This window comes from Zalophus californianus, chromosome 10 (assembly GCF_009762305.2).
Source record: "Zalophus californianus isolate mZalCal1 chromosome 10, mZalCal1.pri.v2, whole genome shotgun sequence".
Lineage (NCBI taxonomy): Eukaryota > Metazoa > Chordata > Mammalia > Carnivora > Otariidae > Zalophus > Zalophus californianus.
The window spans coordinates 36,622,774-36,643,252 of NC_045604.1; the positions used below are offsets into that span (position 1 = coordinate 36,622,774).

The 20,479-nt window shown below is 53.3% G+C and overlaps 1 protein-coding gene and 1 pseudogene across 5 annotated transcripts in view; one reads left to right on the forward strand and one right to left on the reverse strand.

The window, feature by feature from the left end:
• Positions 1 to 20,479, reverse strand: part of KCNH1 (potassium voltage-gated channel subfamily H member 1) — a 360,906-nt gene that overhangs the window by 10,910 nt on the left and 329,517 nt on the right. For 3 of the 5 annotated variants that reach the window (XM_035722489.1, XM_035722488.1, XM_035722491.1), the window contains exon 11: positions 2,925 to 3,984. The exons of the other annotated variants lie outside the window; for them this stretch is intronic. In XM_035722489.1, the coding sequence (XP_035578382.1) occupies positions 2,998 to 3,984 (987 nt within the window). In that variant the 3' untranslated portion in view covers positions 2,925 to 2,997. Of the gene's footprint in view, positions 1 to 2,924; positions 3,985 to 20,479 lie in introns of those variants that run through there. 5 annotated transcript variants of the gene reach the window in all.
• LOC113932008 lies at positions 16,857 to 17,548 on the forward strand (annotated as a pseudogene).

A 20,479-nucleotide genomic window follows, 5' to 3' on the forward strand; every position in this document is an offset into this window, starting at 1 on the left:
GCAGTACGATGCTCTCTCGTGATGCCAGGCAGAGGCAGCGAGCCCCAGCTCCCAGTCAGCCAGGCGATCAAGAGGGTGGACGACTGAGGCACGTAGGCCCATTCTTATGCACACAACCATGCATTTCCTTTTCGGTACAGTACTCGATCAATTACATGAGACGTTCAACACTTTATTATAAAATAGGCTTTGTGTTAGATGGAGGTCACACGGCTATAGGTAAAAACAGAACTTGGGGGGCCAGCTGATATTCTCGCCTTGCCATCACCTGTCCTTCCATTGGCGATGGGTAGCTGGGGCCACAGCGCCAGGGGTCAGTCTGGAGACAGTGTTACAAGCAACTCTTAATCACCTGCCAGAAAGGCCACAACCTGGTGACAGGCTGGCCTGGCTCCAGTCACCAATGACAGGATCAGTCTGGATCGCTCCTGGCCAGCCGGAGTCCTGCGGGCCCACAGGGGCATATATTTTCCCTTGCCCGACATGTGGGGCACGGGAGGCCCCCGCAGAATGCGGAGTGGCTCATGACTTACTGCAGCCTGGGGAGACAGAGGGGGCCCCAGGGTAGGATGGCCATTGTGCCTCACTCATCCATCTCTGTATCCCTCTGGGGGCTCACCGAGCAACAGCTTTGAGCCCAGGAGGCCTTTAATAGATGGCTGTTGAGCTGAACCAAACTGACACCCGCCTCGTTAAGCTGCAGGGCTTTCTGAGCAGCTACTTCGAGTGTGTTTGAAAAAACAATCCCTCTGGAGTCTGAGGTGAGTCAGGACCCTTGATGCTCTTCTGGGTTCCATTCACGGAGGGCCTGGCCCCTCTCAAGCCTGAGCCCTTTCCAAGCCCCAGACCCAGATCAAGGGGGGGGGGGGCGGCAGGAGTCTCCTCAGCATCACTGAGCAAGAGGGTCCCAGCCTCACAAGTCAGGGAAAGACAAGACTGGGGAGGGAATGGACCACCTGGAGTCTGGACAACATAGAGGGTGAGGGGAGGGCAGCCGAGTGGGAGCCCAGTTGCTTGAAAGAGCTCAGGTTGGAAGCAAAAATATATACATAATGTCACCTCTCAGTGGTTTACATAAATGAACAGAGACTGAGCATGAATCATAGAAAACCACAGATAAACCAAAAGGAATTTATTTTGGTTTTTATTAGATTCAGACACATGCCCCCAATCCCAAACATGGAGAAGCAGTAGGAAGAGCACAGACTTGGAGTGGTCCCAACCCTGTCACTGACCAGCTGCTGTGTGGCCTTGGGTAAGTGTCCTTCCTTGGCTGGACCAGATCACCAGTTCTCAAATCTGGCTGTCGTTCAAACCTCCGGGAGAGGCTCCATCTACTGAGTGAGAACTTCCTGCAGCAGGGGTCAGAAACGGGCATTGGCGACAAGATCCCAGGTGATTCCGACGCACACAACCTGAGCCAGATCTGCTGCCTGGGGTCTCAGAAGCCCTGGATTGAGGACTAGTGAAGTCACAGTCACTCTGCTGTCTTCCGTTTGTACACGCCATGCTCACACAGGAATGGGGCCACACACCACCCCAGCCCCGTGTGCACCCCTCTGCCGGAGCCCACACTTGCAGCCCGGCCCTCCTATGTGCTGCCTGGGATTGAGCGGGGGTGGGGAGGGGGGGTTCAGGGGATGGCCTCAGTGAGACCCAATGGACCCCTGGTCCCTGGAGGAGAACTGAAAGAGGCCTGATAGGCCCTGCCATCACTTTGGGCTCCTCCTTCCCTTGATCCGAAGAGAAGAGGTCTGCAGTCTGGAACGGAGGACGCAAAGCCAAGCAAACATTTACGGAGTGCTTGTGGCTTGCAGGGCACTAGGCAGGGTACACACACGGCCGCTCCATGACAGGGGGAGCCAGGCCTCTTCTCCTCCCGGAGCTGGGGCCTGTGCTGGCATGGACCCAAGCCACTTGGAGGGACAGAGCAGCATGGGCGGGGGCAGGTCCCCAGCCTCCTGTCCCTACAGGCCCTGGTGACGTGGCCTCTTCCTCATCGCTTCCTCTCCCAGCAGCCCCCTCCACCAGCAGCCCTGCCTGGTTTTACGACAGAGCATAAAACATGAAGATTAACAAACGGGGCCATTTACGAAACTGAAAACATGGAAAAACCAAGTGGAGATGGACTGATTTGATAAGGCAGTGGGCTGGGTGTTGCTTTTGGAAAAGGCCAGTTCTTAACCCCCCTCCAAATGGCTCATTATGGACTCAAGTGCTGCTTTTTCCCTCTCCACGGCAGCATGCACAGGTGGACTGCCGAGGGAGGGGTCAGGGCTTCCAGAAGGACCGACCGGGGCCAGTCTGGGCCCGACGTCCCTCACGGAGCTCAGACGGTGCGCCACGAGCGCCTGCAGCTAGAGGGGCCGGAGCCCAGCTCTGCCCGCCCTCCGTCCTGGGGCCGCCGGCTCGCGGGGACACAGACGGGCGAGCACAGTGGGGACACAGATGGCAGCTGGCACGGGGCCCGGGGGGGGGGGAGGGCGGACACGGTGGGCGCGGGTGGAGGCGGCACCAGCGACAGCACGAGCACACGCTCCAGAAACCAGCCAGCCTGGGGATCGTGTTCCCCGCGCCTCGGCTTCCTCACCTGCACCTGCAGATAATGTGACCGAGGTCATGGGGCTCATGTGAGGGGTAGGTTGGTCCGTCTCAGTAAAGCCTTCAAAAGGGTGTTTGGCGTCGAATAGTTGCTGCAGAAGTGTATTCTGGATCCTTCTCTGTGGGGGCAGCCCTGGAGAAGATTCTGGAAGGAATTTGGGTGGAAGGATCCAGACAGGGAACAGCGCAAGCAATGACCCAAGGCAGAAATGTCGCCATTGGAGAAACATGTCTGTGGGAGCAGCCCCGGTGGGTGGTGCTGACGCTGAGGGAGAATGTCCGTGCGCCAGGCGCCTGCCGTCCCCTGTCTGACGTGTGCTCTCTCACGCCATCCTTACAGCAGCCCCAGCAGTGGGTCCCATCACTATCCTCATTTTCCAAATGAAAAAACGGAGCCTAGAAAGGTAAGTGACTCTCTAAGGGCACCCAAATGGTGGAGGTGAGACTCAAAGCCTGGCCACCTGAGTCCCCGCCCAGGCCCAAGTTCTCAGCCATTCTGCTAAGAGAAAACGCCCTGGATTTTAGGGAAACCCCCGGCCAATGGTGAAAATCACAGAGCGGTTCTCCTGCAACCCTGAGAAGCCCACAGACGAGGATGTGGCCGAGCGTGTGTTTCTGATCCTGGAGGAGCGCATCCGGCTGTGCTACCACTGCTGGGACCACCGCATCATGGCCTCCAAGCGCGAGTTCCTGCGGCGCACAGAGGTGGACAGCAAGGGCAACAAGATCATCATGACGCCCGACATGTGTATCAGCTTTGAGGTGGAACCCATGGAGCACACCAAGAAGCTGCTCTACCAGTACGAGGCCATGATGAAGCTGAAGAACGAGGAGAAGTTGTCCAGACATCAGGCCTGGGAGTCGGAGCTGGAGGTGCTGGAGATCCTGAAGCTTCGAGAGGAGGAGGAGGAGGTGCACACCCTGACCATCTCCATCTATGACACCAAGCGCAATGAGAAGAGCAAAGAGTATCGGGAGGCCATGGAGCGCGTGATACACGAGGAGCACCTGCGGCAGGTGGAGGCCCAGCTGGACTACCTGGCACTGTTCCTGGTCCAGCTCCCACTGGGAGAGAAGCTGACGCGCTGGCAGGCCATGCGGGTCAAGGACGAGTGCCTCAGTGACTTCAAGCAGCGGCTCATCGACAAGGCTAACCTCATCCAGGCCCGTTTTGAAAAGGAGACCCAGGAGCTGCAGAAGCAGCAGCAGTGGTACCAGGAGAACCAGGTGACCTTGACGGCCGAAGTCAAGGACTGGTACCTGAGTTACTGCTCCCAGGCCATGTTCCGCATCCGCATCCTGGAGCAGCGGCTCAACCGCCACAAGGAGCTGGCCCCGCTCAAGTACCTGGCTCTGGAGGAAAAGCTCCACAAGGACCCACGCCTGGTGGAGTTCCCGAAAGTCTTCGTTTGATGCTCGGCCGAAGCTGCCAGAGCAAGAACCCGCCCCCACGGCCTGGCCCCTGTGCTCTCTACAGCCAGCAAAAGACCGTCCCCTCTGGCGCCTGACCTCACTGCCACCCCGCCTCCCAGCAGCCCTGTCTCTCCTGCTATTCATGACTTTCCTGTAAATAAACACACTTTCCTTTCAAAAAAAAAAATGCAGTTTTTTTCCCCAGTGTCTGTTGATAACCCTTATGCCTGCCCGGCCTGCCCTCTCCACTAGTTTCTCTCACTCCCCGTCCTTCAGCAACTTCTCTAAAGAATTCAAGGGCAGTTCTGTGAAGCACAGAGATCTGGCCAAGAAGCTGAGGCTCCCAGAGGATTCAAGGCGGGGGGACGACTCCTCAGATACATTAGGTTGTGTAGCCCTTCAATTCTTCAGGATGGAGGAATAACTTAAGGTGAAATCCAGACTCTGACTGGTCAGGACAAGCAGCAGGGGTTGGGTGTTTGGGTTATGAGAAAAATCGTGCCTCCCTGGTGGGTGCTGAGGGTACAAGTTACCCTCCTAGCCATGAGTGACCTCGAGGCACGGCACTGGGAGGGAGAAGCAGGAATGCACAGAAGTCCCAGGGGACCTTCTCCAGGAAGCATCTAGAGGCTAGAGATGCTCTGCTCTCAGGTGGCTTGGTCCGGTGCCTCTCAGAGTGCTGCTCTCGGCCAGCCCCTCCCACCACCGCTCACCACCTGCACTTTCTTCCGGCATTAAGTAAGAACGACCTTGCCAGACCCCTTAGTGACATCCCATCAAGAAAAGCATCATCTCATTCATTCTTGGCCCCTGCACCAAGGGCAGGTGGACCAGCAAGGTCTTCTTTGGACAAACTAACCTAGGGCATGAAAGACTCCTACAGATGCACCTGTTCCTCGGTCTTGAGGATGATACAAGGCCAAGAGGGACGAGGATGCTTCCTTCTCAATGCCGCCCAGTAAAACAGATGCATCCCTTGGCTCTGTTCAGGAAAGAGATGGCATCGTCTCATGGGAGCTGCTGGCCTCGGGCATTTCACCAGGGCCGACTCTGTCACTCTTCTCCTCACTTTGTGCTCCCTCAGTGTAGTGGATCAAATTATGGACACCAAAAGATAGGTCCACCCGGAACCTCAGAATGTGACCTTATTTGGAGTGAGGGTCTTTGCTGATATAATAAGAATCCTGAAATGAGATCATACTGCCTAAGGGCAGGCCTTAAATGCAACGATGAGTGTCTCTATAAGAAACAGAAAAGAGAAGGCACAATGCACAGAGCAAAAGGCCATGTGAACATGGAGGTAAATATTGGAGCGATGCAGCTATAAGCCAAGAAAAGCCAAGGTTTGCTGAGAGCACGCAGAAGCTAGGAGAGAAGCATGGAGTCTCTACCAGAGCCTCCAGCAGGAACCGACAGTCTAGGCACCCCGATTTCAGGCTTCTGGCCTCCAGAACCGAGGAAGAACACATTGCTATTTTTTAAGCACCCCCCTGCCCCCCACCCCAGTTTGTGGTGCTTTGCTACGGTGGCCCTTGGCATCTAGACTTGGTTTCCTTTCCTGCCACTGCTTCTTCCCATCCTGCATGTGGCCCTCCCCAGAGCACAGCCCTTTGCTCTCTGTGCTCCCCTGGCTGTCCTCCCACGGCCCTCCTGCTTCACTGCACACTTCATGCAGCTGAGAGCTCGCAGAGGTGCAGGCCAGACCCGGTGCAAATGACCACCCCACTATGTGCTGCCACAGACACAAAGGACGGTTCTTGATCTTTCTAAGCCCCCAAGTTGTCTCATCTACTCCTATTTCCAGCCTTGTTGTGGTGATGCAGTGAGTGACATTTGTGAGAAGCCCCACCCGCCAGGTTTATAAACAATCCTGCTTTTCTCACTCGTTCAGCCCTAAACCTGAAACTTCCCACGCTGAGCATGGCCACGTCCATGTCTCATAGACCCCTCAAGCTCTGTGTTCCTCCTGGCCAGAGCAGCTTCTCTTCCCATGCAGCCCTTCCCCAGCATGAGCCAAGTTGCCAGTGGGGCAGGAGGAAATGGGGCCAAGATGTAGAGCTGGTGACCTCCTTCCTCTCTCCTCAGAGATACCAAGGGGTCAAGACAGGCGAACCAGCGTTCAGCCTCCAACACGTCCTCAGTAATGCCTCCCTCCGTCTGGGGATGCTCTGATTGTGATTTGTGAAATCGTGTTTACACTATGTGGTCTCATTATTCCATGGGACAAATGACCTTTAAATCAGTCAGAGAAAGACAGATACCATATGATTTCACTCATACGTGGAATTTAAGAAACAAAACAGAGGAACATAGGGGAAGGGAAGGAAAAATAAAATAAATAAACAGAGAAGGGGTAAACCATAAGAGACTCTTAATCATAGGAAAAAAACTGAAGGTTGCTGGAGGGGAGATGGGTGAGAGGATGGGGTAACTGGGGGATGGGCATCAAGGAGGGCACATGATGTAATGAGCACTGGGTGTTATATGCAACTGATGAATCACTAAACTCTACCTCTGAAACTAAAAAAAAAAAAAAGATGCATTCAAAAAAAAAGAAGAAAGAAAGAAATAGGCGTTGTCTACCAAAATGAACAAACAGCTGTGAATCCTGACAACCTGTACATTCCTAGAGAGCTGGCTCTGACATCACTGTCGGCTTTCCTGACCTGGGGCCCCCTGTCCGTGGCACGCGGTTAGGGTCGCTGGGACACCCGCCGGTGCAGCCCGCAGATGTACCATCTCACGCACCAAGCTCGACAGCAAATAACTCTTTGATTCATGCAATCGTCTAGTTTTAGAAAAATAATAGTTGTAACAATTTCACTGTCTGGATTATTCTAGGGTTTGACTGTCCCGATAAGTCATTTTCTGGCATGCTGTTAAAACCCCCGTTTTAGGATGCTGACTCTCGAAGCTCTCCAACACAGGAGTTCATGTTGGCTTCACTGCTTCTCTGGGCACAGGGAAGCTCGCCGGTTCCACACTCCTTGAGAGGGTCACACCTACACTACAGACTTAGGATCAGCATTGTCTACACAGTGCAGTCTCTCACATCGGGGTGGGTGGAGGTGAGAGGCTCTCTAGGAGAACCTCAGGGCGTGGGCCAGTTCTCACTGATGAGCGCCCAGGTACCCGCTCCTCCTCCTGAGCTGCCAGCCCAGCAGCCCTGAACCAAGCGTGTGGGCTCATCTGGAGGGCTGCTCCCAGGCACGCCTGTCTCTGCCGGGGTGATGTCAACCTAGGGACGGGGGCGGGGGTTGGTGGGAGGAATCCTGCATTCTCCGCAGAGCCATGCCGAATCAAGAGTGCCTGGCAGGTCTGGAGAAGGGCTCTGTGAAGGTGAAGGGCTCTTTTAATGATAAGGGAGAAGGTAACTGGCTCCCTGAGCTTTTCCTTTTGGGGTCTTAGTCTCCTTCCTTGTGGAATATGGGGCTCATGAGAGAGTGCAGGGGTCTTTTCCATTCTTTGCCCATACCATGCTACTTCACAGAGGGGTCTCTGGCCCAGTAGCTTCCCTGCTTTCTTGGGCCATGGCAGAGGTCTCCCTGTCCTTGCTAAAGTGTGGGCATCGTACCCCAGGGCCAGAGTCGTGCCTGGCCCCACATTGACGGCTGAGACTCAGGGCTGCATGCAGGAGGGGTGCATAGCTGCGAGCAGCCCTGGGCTTTGTGGTAACATCTGGGCCAGAAGGAGGAAAGAGGCCCCCATTCACCTGCGGGCTCAAGCAGCCTTCTCTGCAAACACCACCAGCAGAGAAGGCCACTTCATCACGGAATCCCCTTTCAGCACCGTACCCAGAGCCAGCTAACCACCTGTGAGCCGCACCCCAGCCACAAGGAGCGGGGTGCCAAGCCAGTCGCCTTGCCTCTCTGAGCCTTGCTGTCCTCATGTGAAGCTGGGAACCGTCACGCTCACTTCGGCTTTCAGGCGGTGCGGGTACCAGGCCGACTGCTGCACACACCAGCTACGTCGAGTTTATTCCCGAGGAGTCTCCCGCAGGAGGACATCGCTCGAGCTTTGCCAGCACGGCCTTCCTATCCACGCAAGGCACGGAGGGCAGCAAGCTTTGAGGACTGGCTGGGGTGCGGGTGGACGGGGGGGCAACTGAAGGGTGGGGAAGGGGTGGCCCCCGGAAGCAGAGTGGCCACAAGAGCTGCAACACGGCCTGCTTCTGGACACACACTGGCTCATGGCAGAAGAGAAATGGATGGGGTCTGAAAATCCCAAACCTCAAACTGGGGTTATGCCAGGCTCCCGAGGAGCATCTGCAGCCTTAGGGGCACTGCCGGGCAACACACACTGCCGGTTCCTACAGCGCTTTGGCCCCCATGCTGTCTCCCACCCTAGGAAGCCAATGGAATAATCATCTGTAAACCAGACTGCCTGTCCGTGCCTCCTCTCCCATGGGGCCCCACTCTGATCCCTCTGGTCCCCTTGATCACCTGGGGAAGGGGCACACTAGGCCCGTTCTCAAGAGAAATCATTAAAGAAGAAATCTTGAGACCAATCCTAAATGGCACCTCTTGGGAGACCAGAGAACTTTAAATCTCTTCCCACTTCTCATCAAAAGCTCCACCCTGAAGCCCACGGCCTAGCAGTGTGACTCAGGGCTCCTTCATTATGGGAAGAAGCCTGGAGTCACCTGCCTCCCTCCCCCAGCTGTGCTGTCCACCAGGGAGAGGGACAGGATCACCCGGAGAACTTTCTCTGCATCATCAAGATTGCCACGTAGGCACGTAATTCACACTTGTGTTTAGAGGACATGCCCGTGCCCACACTCAGGAGGCAAGATGCCCCTGCTCAGTGCCAGGGGTCCAGCTGCACACACATAGCCCCTCACCGGCTTCACCAGCCCCCTCTGGCTCTGTGTTCCCCTCCTGGGCACCAGTCATCGCTGTCCCCCTACCCGGTCCTGAGCCCCACCCGGGGCAGAGACCTTGAGACAGTGGATCTGAAGACAAAAATAGCTCTGCCTGGGCCCCAGGTATACATGTCTGCACTGTCTGAGCCCTCTGCCCACCAGATGCATGCAGCTGGGGAGCAGAGCCACAGCCTGTCTCCCCGCTGGGGAGGAACTCAGCTAGGGATCTGCCGCTGTAGGCACCCTAGATCCCAGAGCTCGGAAGGGGCCCACTCCTCTGACACCAGACAGACCCAGTGAATCAGCCCTGGCACTGGGCAGCACCCCCTTCCCTGTCAGGAGAGCAGACTGAAGCTCTCCATGCTCAGTCCTTCTTTCCTGAGACCTACCCTGAATTCCTCACTGTGGCCCTAAGCCTCATGCTCTGCCACAGGGAGAGAGGACACTCTCCCCAAAACCTCATTCCACCAGGAAGCAGCTCTGATCAGCCATTCACAAAGTCTTTATACAGTGTCTACTGAATACAGACAGAGGTACGAGGTATGTGAGGTGGTGGATCCAAGTGTAAAGAAAGCTGAAAGAGCCTTCCCCTTGGGAACTGATGGTCCAATGAATTTCCTGGCCTGAGCTGATCTGAGACTGCTGCATTTTACAGAAGGAGCCCCGGAATGAGGAAGAGTGGGGGGCGCTGGGGGCCCCTCACCCAGTGTGTGCCTCTATCGTACACTCCCGATTCTGAGCAGCCAGGCTCTCTGCTGTGCTGAGGCGGGACTGGCTGCCACTGCCCCTTCCTCACCCATGGACGGGGCCATGGACGGGGCCACTGCTCTTTCACTGGGACAGGCCAAGTCCTGGTTGCGGAGCTGAAGGCTCGGGCTCCGTGCTCCCCTTGCCTGGCCTTCCCACGGCAGCCGCTCGGATGTGCCCGCAGCCTCTCTGCTCTGCACCATGTGCTTCGATGAAGAGATTTTCCACCCTGGGGAGCATGGCTCCCAGGTGGCAGATGGGAGGGTGACTCAGAATGGCCACTGGCCATGTGCGTGGGTTTTCGGTATTCAGCTGCTGACATTCCTATCCCCCGGGGGGCCTGGACCTTTCCTAACCCGTGTCCCCCATACCGCCTGAGGCGCTCATGCTGTTCAGCACTTGTTTTCCATACCGGAGATTATTACTGCATTTACCTGTCTCCAAGCGTGCGCTGATGGTCTCCTTACCTCCCTGTCCCCACTCCCCCAGCTACAAGACCCGTGTCCTTGCCAAGACAGGCTCTGGCTCACTGCTGGGCCCCCAGAGCTAGACCAACGCCTGGCACAGTAGACATCCCGTGAGTGTTTGGTGATTGACTGACCATGAACTTCTCTGGTCTTTGGTTTTGTCTTCATAACTTGAGAATAATAGCCTTTACTTGAATCTCTAGAGGAATGCCATGAGGCTAAAATGGACTGTGCACCCCACGGTGTGTGTGTGCGCGTGTGTGTGTGCGTGCGCACGCGCACATGTGTGTGTGTGCATTTGTGTGTGCGTGCGGCCGTGTGTATGCGTGCACGCACGCGCGTGCATGCGTGTCGTGTGTGTGTCCGTGTGCGCGCGCATGTCCGTGTGTACACGTGTGTGTGCATGTGTGCGTGCATGCATGTGTGCATGTGTGTGTGTCTGTGTGTGTGCGTGCACGCACACGTGTGCACAGTTATTTACATGCTGCCGATCAATCCACCCTCCGTGTTCTGCTTGGAGACTCTGGAGCTAAGAGCCGGCCACCCACGTCTCCCGACTCCCTGGGCAGCCGGCTTCTAGTTAGCTTCTGCCCATGGCAGGCCCCAGCAGCACTGAATGGCAGGGGAGGGCAGAAGAGCCTTCCTCCCTGAATTTAGCTCCTGTAGTTATGGCGCCAGCAGCAGTCAGCTTCAGGCCCACCCTCCGGCAGCTTCTTTCCTTTTGGCGCTCCCCAGCAAGCCTTGCCCTGCTCCCCTGGAGCACCAGCAGTCGGAACACAGCTCCACAGCGCTCCTCACCCCCTGGGCGCCCCCAAGCCAGGCCCTGTCCCCGGAGCTGGGGACAAGACACCCCGGGGTGTCTCCTCAGATGTCCTGGCACCAGACACGCAGCGCCCCTCTTGGAGGTCTGAACACTACCAGCACCCCGGAGCACCCTTCCCAGAAAGTGGGGCCCTCCCCTGGCCCCTTGGATGTGATAATGCCACTCACTTGTGCTCGCATCCATGGGAGTGTCACTGCTGCTTCTGGTTCCTAATCTCTGGGCATCCTCAACATCTGCTTTTCCCTCTTTCAGCCTTCCGACACCAATTCCCTGATTTAAATCTCTTAAAAATTAGTGTGGTTTCAATTTCTGTTTTCCTGACTGGGCCCCTCGCTGCAGCCGGGGGGAAGAGCTGAGGGGAGAAAGTTTAAATGGAAACGTAGCCGTGCCTGAGAAGGAGAGGATTGAACCCCCACCTGGGGTCCACAGCCTCTGTTTTATTCACCACAGGACATCTGCGGGGGCTGGGTGAGGGTCCTGGCTAATGTTACCTTTGCCGGTGTCCCTAGCACCTTAGCTTCTCTCTCTGGAGCCTGTGAGGGCTCCAGTCAGGGCCTTGACTTTCTCTTGGTTCTCTTGGCTACAAGGACTTCCCCTTGGGAACTGACCGGGGGGGGGGAGTCCCCTTCCTTCCTCCTCTCTGCTCAGTCTATTCCCATCATTCACTGGATCTGTTGTTCCAAAACTTCCAGAAAACAGTAGGCACAAGGCCTGTGCAGGGGAGGAGGAGGCCGATTTTCACTCGAGTCTGTCTTAGAAATACCCCGTCTTTGGATGACTCATCCGCTGTCCAGCTGTGGCCTGCATGACTCACAGCCCTCTACTGAGTCAGGTCCAATGCTAAGTGTTTACATGCCTTCTCTTAACTCTCAACCACAAGCCCATGAAATTGGAACTATTATTACTCCTCTTTCAAAGATGAAGGACTCAGGTTCAGAGTTGAATGTTACTCAGTCAATTAGTCTACAGAACTGTGACCAGAGCCCAAGTTAGCTGATACTCAAGTTCTGTCACTGGGACTGGGATCCTTGCAGATTCCGGAGCAAAGGGGCCTTGAGAAGGGGAAAGGTTCAAGCTCCTCTGCTCAGGAAGCTGCCCTGGGAAGGTCTCCAGGGCTCTGGAGAGGCCTGAGCACCTGAGGGCCAAGAGGACCTTCCTGGCAGACAGAACAGTAGAAACACGGGCAGGACACCTACTTGTACTAGGCTCTGAGCTTATCCCGGGAATCAGCGATGAGCACCCCCAAGGATGAATGAGGTGATGGGAAGGTTTGACCAATGTCAGTTGCCCTGACCCAGTTCTGCCTCCTGGACTGGGACCAGGCTTCAGGCCTGGGGGCTGAGAGGTAAATTCAGACCTCAGGGGTGTTCACCCACCTTTGTTGCAACCCCTTTGACCAAGTGCAGACATGGGATGTGTTTTTTCAATCCCAGATGGCTCCTCACTCCTAGGGAGCAGGGGCAAGAATGTGCCTCCCCAGCTGCACAGTCATGCCAAATCCCAGCCTGACCAAGCAGACGGCACACACCCTTTGCTGCCACTCTCCTCCACGGAGGCAGGGACTGTGCCCTCCTTCTGGCCCCTGATCTCTGCTGCGCTCAGGGACCTGGCCGTGCAATCTGCCAAAGGCCAAGGACCCTCTTCTTGTCCCCAACTCCTCCCCCACCCACCGCTGCCGTGCCAGGCAGAGTCAACCACATCAGTGCATCTGGGGGAGGGTGACATCTTCCTCGTCAGGAAGCAGCTGAAGCAGCCTCCGGGGGTTTGGGGCGCATATCAAACTCCGTAAGAATTACTCTGTAATTCTTTCACACGATCCCATCAGTGCTCACGGCCCCCAGAGAGATGGCTTCTGGATTGTATCTCTCTCCTTCCTTCAGTATACAGATGGCCGGAGTCGGTCCTGAGTCCGGGACAACAAAGGAAGGCTGATCAGCTGGGCTGCAGAGTCTGGCCTTGGGCTTCTCAGCATCTGGTGTTTGAGCTGCCTGGGAAGCTGAATGTCTGGGCCATTTGTCCTTCCATCGCATGCCTATACTCGGCCCACAGACTTGAAGCGGGTACGCTGCTGTGCCCCCTGGCTTTCTCGGGGGAGAGGAGGCAGGGGGAATGTAAGTGCGGCAAACCGGTCCCACCTGTCTGTTCTGACCCCCAGAGGCTGTGGGAGATCGCCGGGGAGCAAGGGAGCAAGAAAAGGGCCGTGGGGTCTGCAGGGAGCCGGGGGAGTGGGCCTGAGGATGCCCGCTCTGTTCCAGGGGACCCAAACATCTGAGGGGGACAGAGGCCCTATTAAAGGGGACAGACAAAACAGAACAGAACGAGATGGACAAAAGGCAGGCGAGCAAGAGAAGCAGCCCTTGCAGAAGAGCCTCACAGGGAGGGTGGGATAAGAAACAGTAAGAGCACTCACGTACCCAGACCATGGAAGGGAAAAAGCAGGGGCGGCGTGCACACGGGGGGCCACAGTCATCTGAATGTGGCAGTGGCCGCCAGGCGCTGCGCTCTCCCCGCCCATCAGATGCTGCTCTAAACACACTGCGTACGTTATGTCAGTGAATCCCAACAATCCTATGGGTAGCCACTCTTGTAATCCCATTACACAGGGGAGGAAGCTGAGGCCGAGGGAGAGGACACAGTGAGTGAGGGGCCCAGCTTGGGCTTGCGTGACGCTGGAGCCTGTGGGCTGTGCCGCCTGCCTGCCATCCAGCCCGCGGGCCCTCGAGGCCCCTCCTCTCCCTGATTCTCACCAGGAGGAGAAAACAGGGACTCCACACCTTTACTTGAAAATGGGACTCCTTGGGGCGCCTGGGTGGCTCAGATGGTTAAGCATCGGCCTTCGGCTCAGGTCATGATCCCAGGGTCCTGGGATCGAGCTCCCTGCTGAGCAGGGAGCCTGCTTCTCCCTCTCCCTCTGCCTCTCCCCCTGCTCATGCTCTCTCTCTCTGTATCCCTCTGTCTCAAATGAATAAATAAAAAATCTTGAAAAAAAAAAGAAAAAGATAATGGGACTCCTTTTCCTCTTCCCATCCTCACCTCCCAGCCTACGTAACAGACCCGTGGAAGGGAAGCTTCAGTCTCTAGGCCAGGTCTCTGACTGCACACTCCGCCTCTGTGTGTTGGACCTTCTCCTCCCCAAAGTGGGTCTCTTTCTGTGCCATTCTTGTACCTGGTATAAACAGAACAATGTGCTCTCCGGGGTGGGCATGTGAATTAAAGGAGCTCTAATGTGTGCACAGCACACAGCACCCCCCGGGGATCAGTAAATGCAGTTTCTGCCCCGACCCACTCGCACAGGTCTCACCTCCCCCTCGCCCCTCCTCCACCCCATACTGTGAATGTGGCCCTTCTGGGTCACCCACTCAGTGGGAGGGGCAGTCCTGCCACCCAGGCCAAAGGAGCCATGTCTGGTCAGACCTGGGCATGGTATGGACACAGCGGCTCAGACCAAGACTGGCAGGTAAGTATCTCCGTCCTGTGAGCACAAGAATGGCCAAGAGAGACCCACTCTGCACAGGAGAAGCTTCAATAAGCTGTATAAGCTGTCTTCGGGGGCAGGAATGGAACCCCTCAGGCCTCAGGAGGCTGGTCCCCGGGCATCCAGGGAAGCCACTCTGCATAATCAAAGGAGGGCAGTGGAAACCCAGGTGGTCTGCTGGGAGGGGGCGAGGTGTCGCTGCTGGCCCTGGCAGGGCCCACAGGTTCCTGTGTGCTGCCCTCTACTCCTCTCACCCCATCCCCCACCTCGCAGTGATATTTCAAAAGTATTTAACCAATGGACATTTTATGCATGCTTTTTTTTCCTGAATAAAAGAAAAAAGTCAACCTGACCAGATGAGGATACTTGGTGGTTGGGTTACAGCTATTATCGTTTATTTTGTAATGTGGACACTGGTCCTCAGAGTTTATCTGGCTGACAAGTAGAGCAGATGTGAACCAAGGTGTGAGCCCACAAATCCAGGCTTATTTTGATTCTCTCCCGCCCTGCTGCCAAGCACTCAGCCACTCCTCAGTGGCTGGCTCCCAGGATTAAGCTTAATTGGCTGAAAGAACATGAGCAGGGAGCTGATGGTCCCAGGTCCCCCTCCTACTTAGGAAGAGTCCCCTTTGTGCTGCCCTTTGAAAATCAGCCAGCCAACACATGAGCCAATTAAGGCAAATTCAAAGTAACAAGCCACCAAAGGTATTGTTCTTGGCACATATCTTTTTATATGCAATGGTTGCAACAATTAGACTCTCTCCCAAGGACACTGGGAGTGACAAGTGAGAGGCTTACAGAGGCTCTGAGCAGGGAACCAAGCACTGATGTCCTTGGCATGAGCAGCAGACACTTCACTGCCTGATGGCAGGGCTCACAAATTCCTGCCACATTCCCTGCAGCAGGTTGGGAATGTCCAGGGTCAGCCTCACGTGTGAGGTCCCAGGCTGGGGTCCGGAGCCTATCTGTGCCCAGGAGCCCTCTGCCTGTGTTTCAACATCACCATCTAGAGCCTTTCTTCCCACCTTAACCCTGTGTTCTCTTTCTTTTTTACATTAATTTGTCAACGTAATTCATGTATCTTAGGTCTTAATTTGTTGCTGTTCACATACATTGTAAAAATCTTCTAGTTCAGGGGTTGGCAAACTTTTTCTGTAAAGGGAGAAATCATAAATATTTTCTACTTTGTAAAAGTGGAAAACTCTGTCAAAACTATTCAATTCCACCTCTGTAGTGCAAAAGGTAAGGGGGGGTCAAAACTATTCAATTCTCTGTCAAAACTATTCAATTCCACCTCTGTAGTGCAAAAATAGCCAGACAAAACATAAATGAGTGGGAGTGGATGTGTTCCAATAAAACTTTATTTAGAAAAGCAACTTGTGGGCCGAATTTGGGTCAGGCCAGTTTGCTAACTGCTGCCCTAGTCCACAGTTTTGTTTTTAAATCATTTTTTGTTTGTTTGTTTTTTCTTGTGTTTTTTTTTTTTTTGCTCTCTTTTGTCATACCAACATTTTTTCACTTTGACATGATCAAATTTTTCTATATTTTCGTGTATGGTTTGTGCTTTTTGTGTAGCCCATTTATTCTATAGGTGAAGAAACCAAGGCCCAGGAGGGAGAGTGGCTTACTAAGGTCACACAGGTACTCTGTAGTAGGAGCTTTGTTTTCCTATAAGATCACATGGGACAAACTTTGTGATCAGACAGCCTCAGCTTTGAATTTTGGTCTGTCACTTATGCTTGGACAACACACACACACACACACACACACACACACATGCACACACACCCTTTTCTTTTTCCTGAAGTTAATTATTATCTCAATTTTTAAAAAATCAGCCTGGTTGTCCATGAACCCCTCACTAATTTATTTCATATACTCTGATATCTCTATAATAAGCCCATTAATAATATATTCTATTTTCTAAGTAGTTCCATTTTTTTTCTCCCCTAGAGATACCATTTCTCGAACCCTCCATCCCCTTGCTCCAATCTGTTCTGGCTGCTTTGCCAGGCTCAGGATCTCTCTTCACCAGTACTTTCTCTTTCTTAGTTTCCTCCTCATTTCATAGAAACAAATCTTATAGTGGTTCCCCAAGAAAAAATTCCCTGAAAGCCATCTGATTCCCTGCATTCCTAAAAATGTCTTTACCTTCATCCTTCACTAACCATTTGGATACAGAACTCTGGAATGAAATACTTTTCCATCAGAATTTTGCAAGTCCCACTCCACTAGAATTCATATGTCAGCATTACTCTTGAGATAGGCACTCTGACCACTAATCTTCTGCATGTAAACTATTACATCTCTATGGAAGTTTTTAGGATTTTTTTTAACCTCCCGAAGTTCCAGGATTTCCCAATGATATGCTTTGATGTGGGTCTTCTTTACTTGAAGAGCCAGACACTTGATGACCTTACAACCTGAGGATTTTTGCTCTTTGGTTCTGAAAAATGTTCTTATAGTAACATGGCCACTGAGCGGAACAGGGAACCCATCCTGCGTGTGCTGGGGCAGTACCTGGACCTGGGCCAGTGTGGCATCTGTGGGCACGAGGTGGCCTCGGGCTCCAGCCAGCCCACCACCCACTTTGTGCGGACCTTCCCCCACGCTGAGTGGCAGCCGTCAGAAGGGGACAGCATCTCAGTCACCAGTCAGGCTCAGGGGCTGTCCAGTGTGAAGACCCTGCTGTACTTGGACGTGACCTGGGATTGGGAGCAATTGGGGCGGGATCCTGCCAAGGTCCCCGGACCTGCTATTCAGTATCTACATGATCCACATCAGCCCCCTGAAATGCACTGAGAGGCTCTTCAGAGCAGGAGGGAACCTACCTGCTCACCCCCAAGGTGCTGCTCATCACCTATGGGCCCGATAAAATCAACAGAAGATCATGCCACAGAGTAATGTAGATTTTGACCTAGCCCTTAGATGCAGTCGCCCGGAGTGGGGGCCACAGGACACAACCCTCCTGAAGGACATGCTCCTCCAAGCCAGTGGCCTTCTCCTGGAAAGAATGGTGGACATGGCAGCCAACGAGTGCCTGATATTCCAGAAAGAGTAACCCCCTTCTTCTCCCCATGCTTGTGTCTCCACCCACACCCCTTCTGGAACAAACCCAGACTGCCAGTCCCTGCCTCCCAGGGCTGGGCCATGAGGACTAGCCTTGCCCAGTCTGGGGGCTCTTGGCTGGTGGCCCAGGGCTGCTTAGCATCTGGGAATAAAATGTTTCTTGCTGCCAAAAAAGAAAAAAAAAATCCTCTAGCGTCATTTCATTGGTTTTTGGATTTTCAGGAGAAATGAGAAATAGATACTGATGTCCAATCCCCCATATTTAACATGATTTTATTATCTTACTATCTTAATGTTTAAAGAGACCATAGGAAGCCCTTGCTAACTAATCTGGAATCCAGAAGCTATAACATTAAAATAATAAATTTGGTAACATAAAAAAAAACCCGCTCTGCATGACAGAAGACAACATATGCAAAATTAAAAGACAAGTGACAAAATGGGAAGATATTTATTTGTATTTCTATTATTACAAAAAGTAGCTTCTAGAAATTGATAAGAAAAAAAACCCCAACATTTCAATTTTTAGAATGGACAAGGATCACAGAAAAGGAAATTTAAATGACTATTAAGCATATGAAAAACAGCCAAATCTCACTCATAATAAGAGAAGTGCAAATTTAAACCACTCTGAGATACCTTTTTTTTCAACTATCAGATAGGTAAAAACCCAGAAGTTTGACAGTTCACTTTGCTGATAAGGGTGTGGGGAAATAAGCATTCTCCTGCATCTCTGGCAAGTTTTTGTAATCTTTGGATAACAGTTTCCTTATCGGTAAAATAGAGCTAATAATAGTGCCTACATACTTTATAGGATTATTAGAAGGATGCAAAGAAATGATGCACGTAGAGTGTCTAACACATACTAGTGCACCCTTAATTAAATACTACTTATTGGGATGCCTGGGTGGCTCAGTTGGTTAAGCGTCTGCCTTTGACTCAGGTCATGATCCCAGGGTCCTGGGATCGAGTCCCGCATCGGGCTCCCCGCTCAGCGGGGAGTCTGCTTCTCCCTCTCCCTCTGCTGCTCCCCCTGCTTGTGCTCCCTCACTCTCTCTCTTTCTGACAAATAAATAAATAAATCTTTTAAAAATAAATAAATAAATACTACTTATAAACATTATTAACATCTATTTGACCACATCATTTATATTTTTCTTCACTGAAGTTTCTACAAAAGACAAGAATACTCTCCTGTGAGATCTCCAAGGACAGAGACCAGGACGCACATTTCTGTGTCGCTCTCGGTCCCAGGCGCAGGGCAGGACACAGAGCCTGTGCTCACTAAACACCTGGTTTTGAAATACAATGAAATATACTGGTCCATTCTTAGGCTACACCTGTAATCTTGGGCTTGTGCCCAGAGTTTCTTATGTTGCCTCCAAGCAGGAGGGCAGAGGCCAGCAGCTGAGATGAACAACAGGGATCCAGGCCCATGTGCAGAGCTGGTGCCCCGAGGTTGAAGTGCTGAGTGCACCCCGTCAGCAGACAGCTCTGTGACAGATGAGGCACATTACTCCGTGATCACCGACACTGCCAATTACTGGTGCCCCAGCTGTCAGCTCAAGGAAGCAACGCCTAGTCAGGGAGAGGCACGTGGGCCAGGGCAGGGCAGACACCACAATGTAATCTCCCCGGGGCCAAGGGTGGGGGGGAGCTTCTAGTGCCACCTGAGAACATGTCTCAGTGGCAGGGGCGCCTCCTATCCTGCTGGGGAAAACCCAAGGGAAGGGAGGGGCCAAAGAGCCGCACAATGCCTGATGTCTCCATAGGAGGACTCTTAATGCCCTGGCCATTTCATGTTTAGGTTATGATCCCATTTTCAGTAACAATCTCTAAGCCTCAAAGATTAGAGACCTCAGGCCCTTTCCGCCAGACTCACTCCCATTTCTCCTCCTTTGTTTCCAACAGCTCCTCTGATAACAAAGGCAGAGGGAGGCAGAGAGTGATGCTAGAATCAGGGGGAGCTCAGGAGATCACCTGGGGCAGTCCTCCGTCTTCAGGCCAGTGACCTTCTAAACCATTTCCAATGCAAGCTGCCATTACGCCTTGCATTATTAATATGACAGCTGACATTTGTTCTGTTTCTGGTTGACAGAAAGCTGGTGCGCATGCTGTCTCCTTTGGGATCCCAGCATATGCAGCATATGTGGGGCAAGTGTTCTTATTGTGTATAGACAAGGAGATAGGCTGGGAGAGGCAAGGTCCCTGGCTCTTTCAACGCCAAATGCTATTCTCTTTCTAGAAGGTCCAGAGAGTCAATTCTTCATTTAATCATCTGACGGTCAATGTTACACACACACACACACACACACACACACACAGTTGCGTCTGCTTTTATGTAAACCCAATTCCACTTGCTCATTCCTTCATATACGTGGAGAGCAGCTGGTCACTGCCTGTTCTTCCTGTACACACTTTGCAAAGTCAAAGACAGCAAATGACTCATCCAGAAGCCTTCTCCCTGCCAGGCTGCAAACTCAAGCTCTCTCCTTCCCTCTCTGGTCAGCAGGAGTGTGTGGGGTTGTAAGTAGGTCAGCAGGGGTTTGGTGTGAGTATTCCCAGGCAGGCGGGAGTGAGGTGGAAAGGCAGGGAGGGAGGGCAGTGTGTGCTCTGGAGATGGGGGTTCATTTCGCTGGCATTGAGAATGGTGGAGAAAGCCACGGACTTCATCACCTCTCCCTTCTACAGCCTCCCTGCCGGGGAGGGGACAAGGAGAGGGTGCCTGCAGAGAAGTACTGAAGTAGGCAGCAGCCTCTGTAGGGCAAAGAACTGTCAGCTCAGGCCGTTGGTGGAAACACACTTTCTTCTAGGCCTTCAGATCTGAGCTCCCCTGCAGCTTGCACCTGAGGAGCTGACGAAGCTGGAGAAGAATTACAGGCCTCTCCAGTCTCTCTTCCCTGGGGGTTTAACCTTCACCTCGTGAAATGCATGGAGGTCTTGGGCCAGACAGAGAAAATAACTTCCTGAAGTATGCGATTTTTGGCTAGCCAAGCATCATTGTCAGAGCAGTGACGCCATCT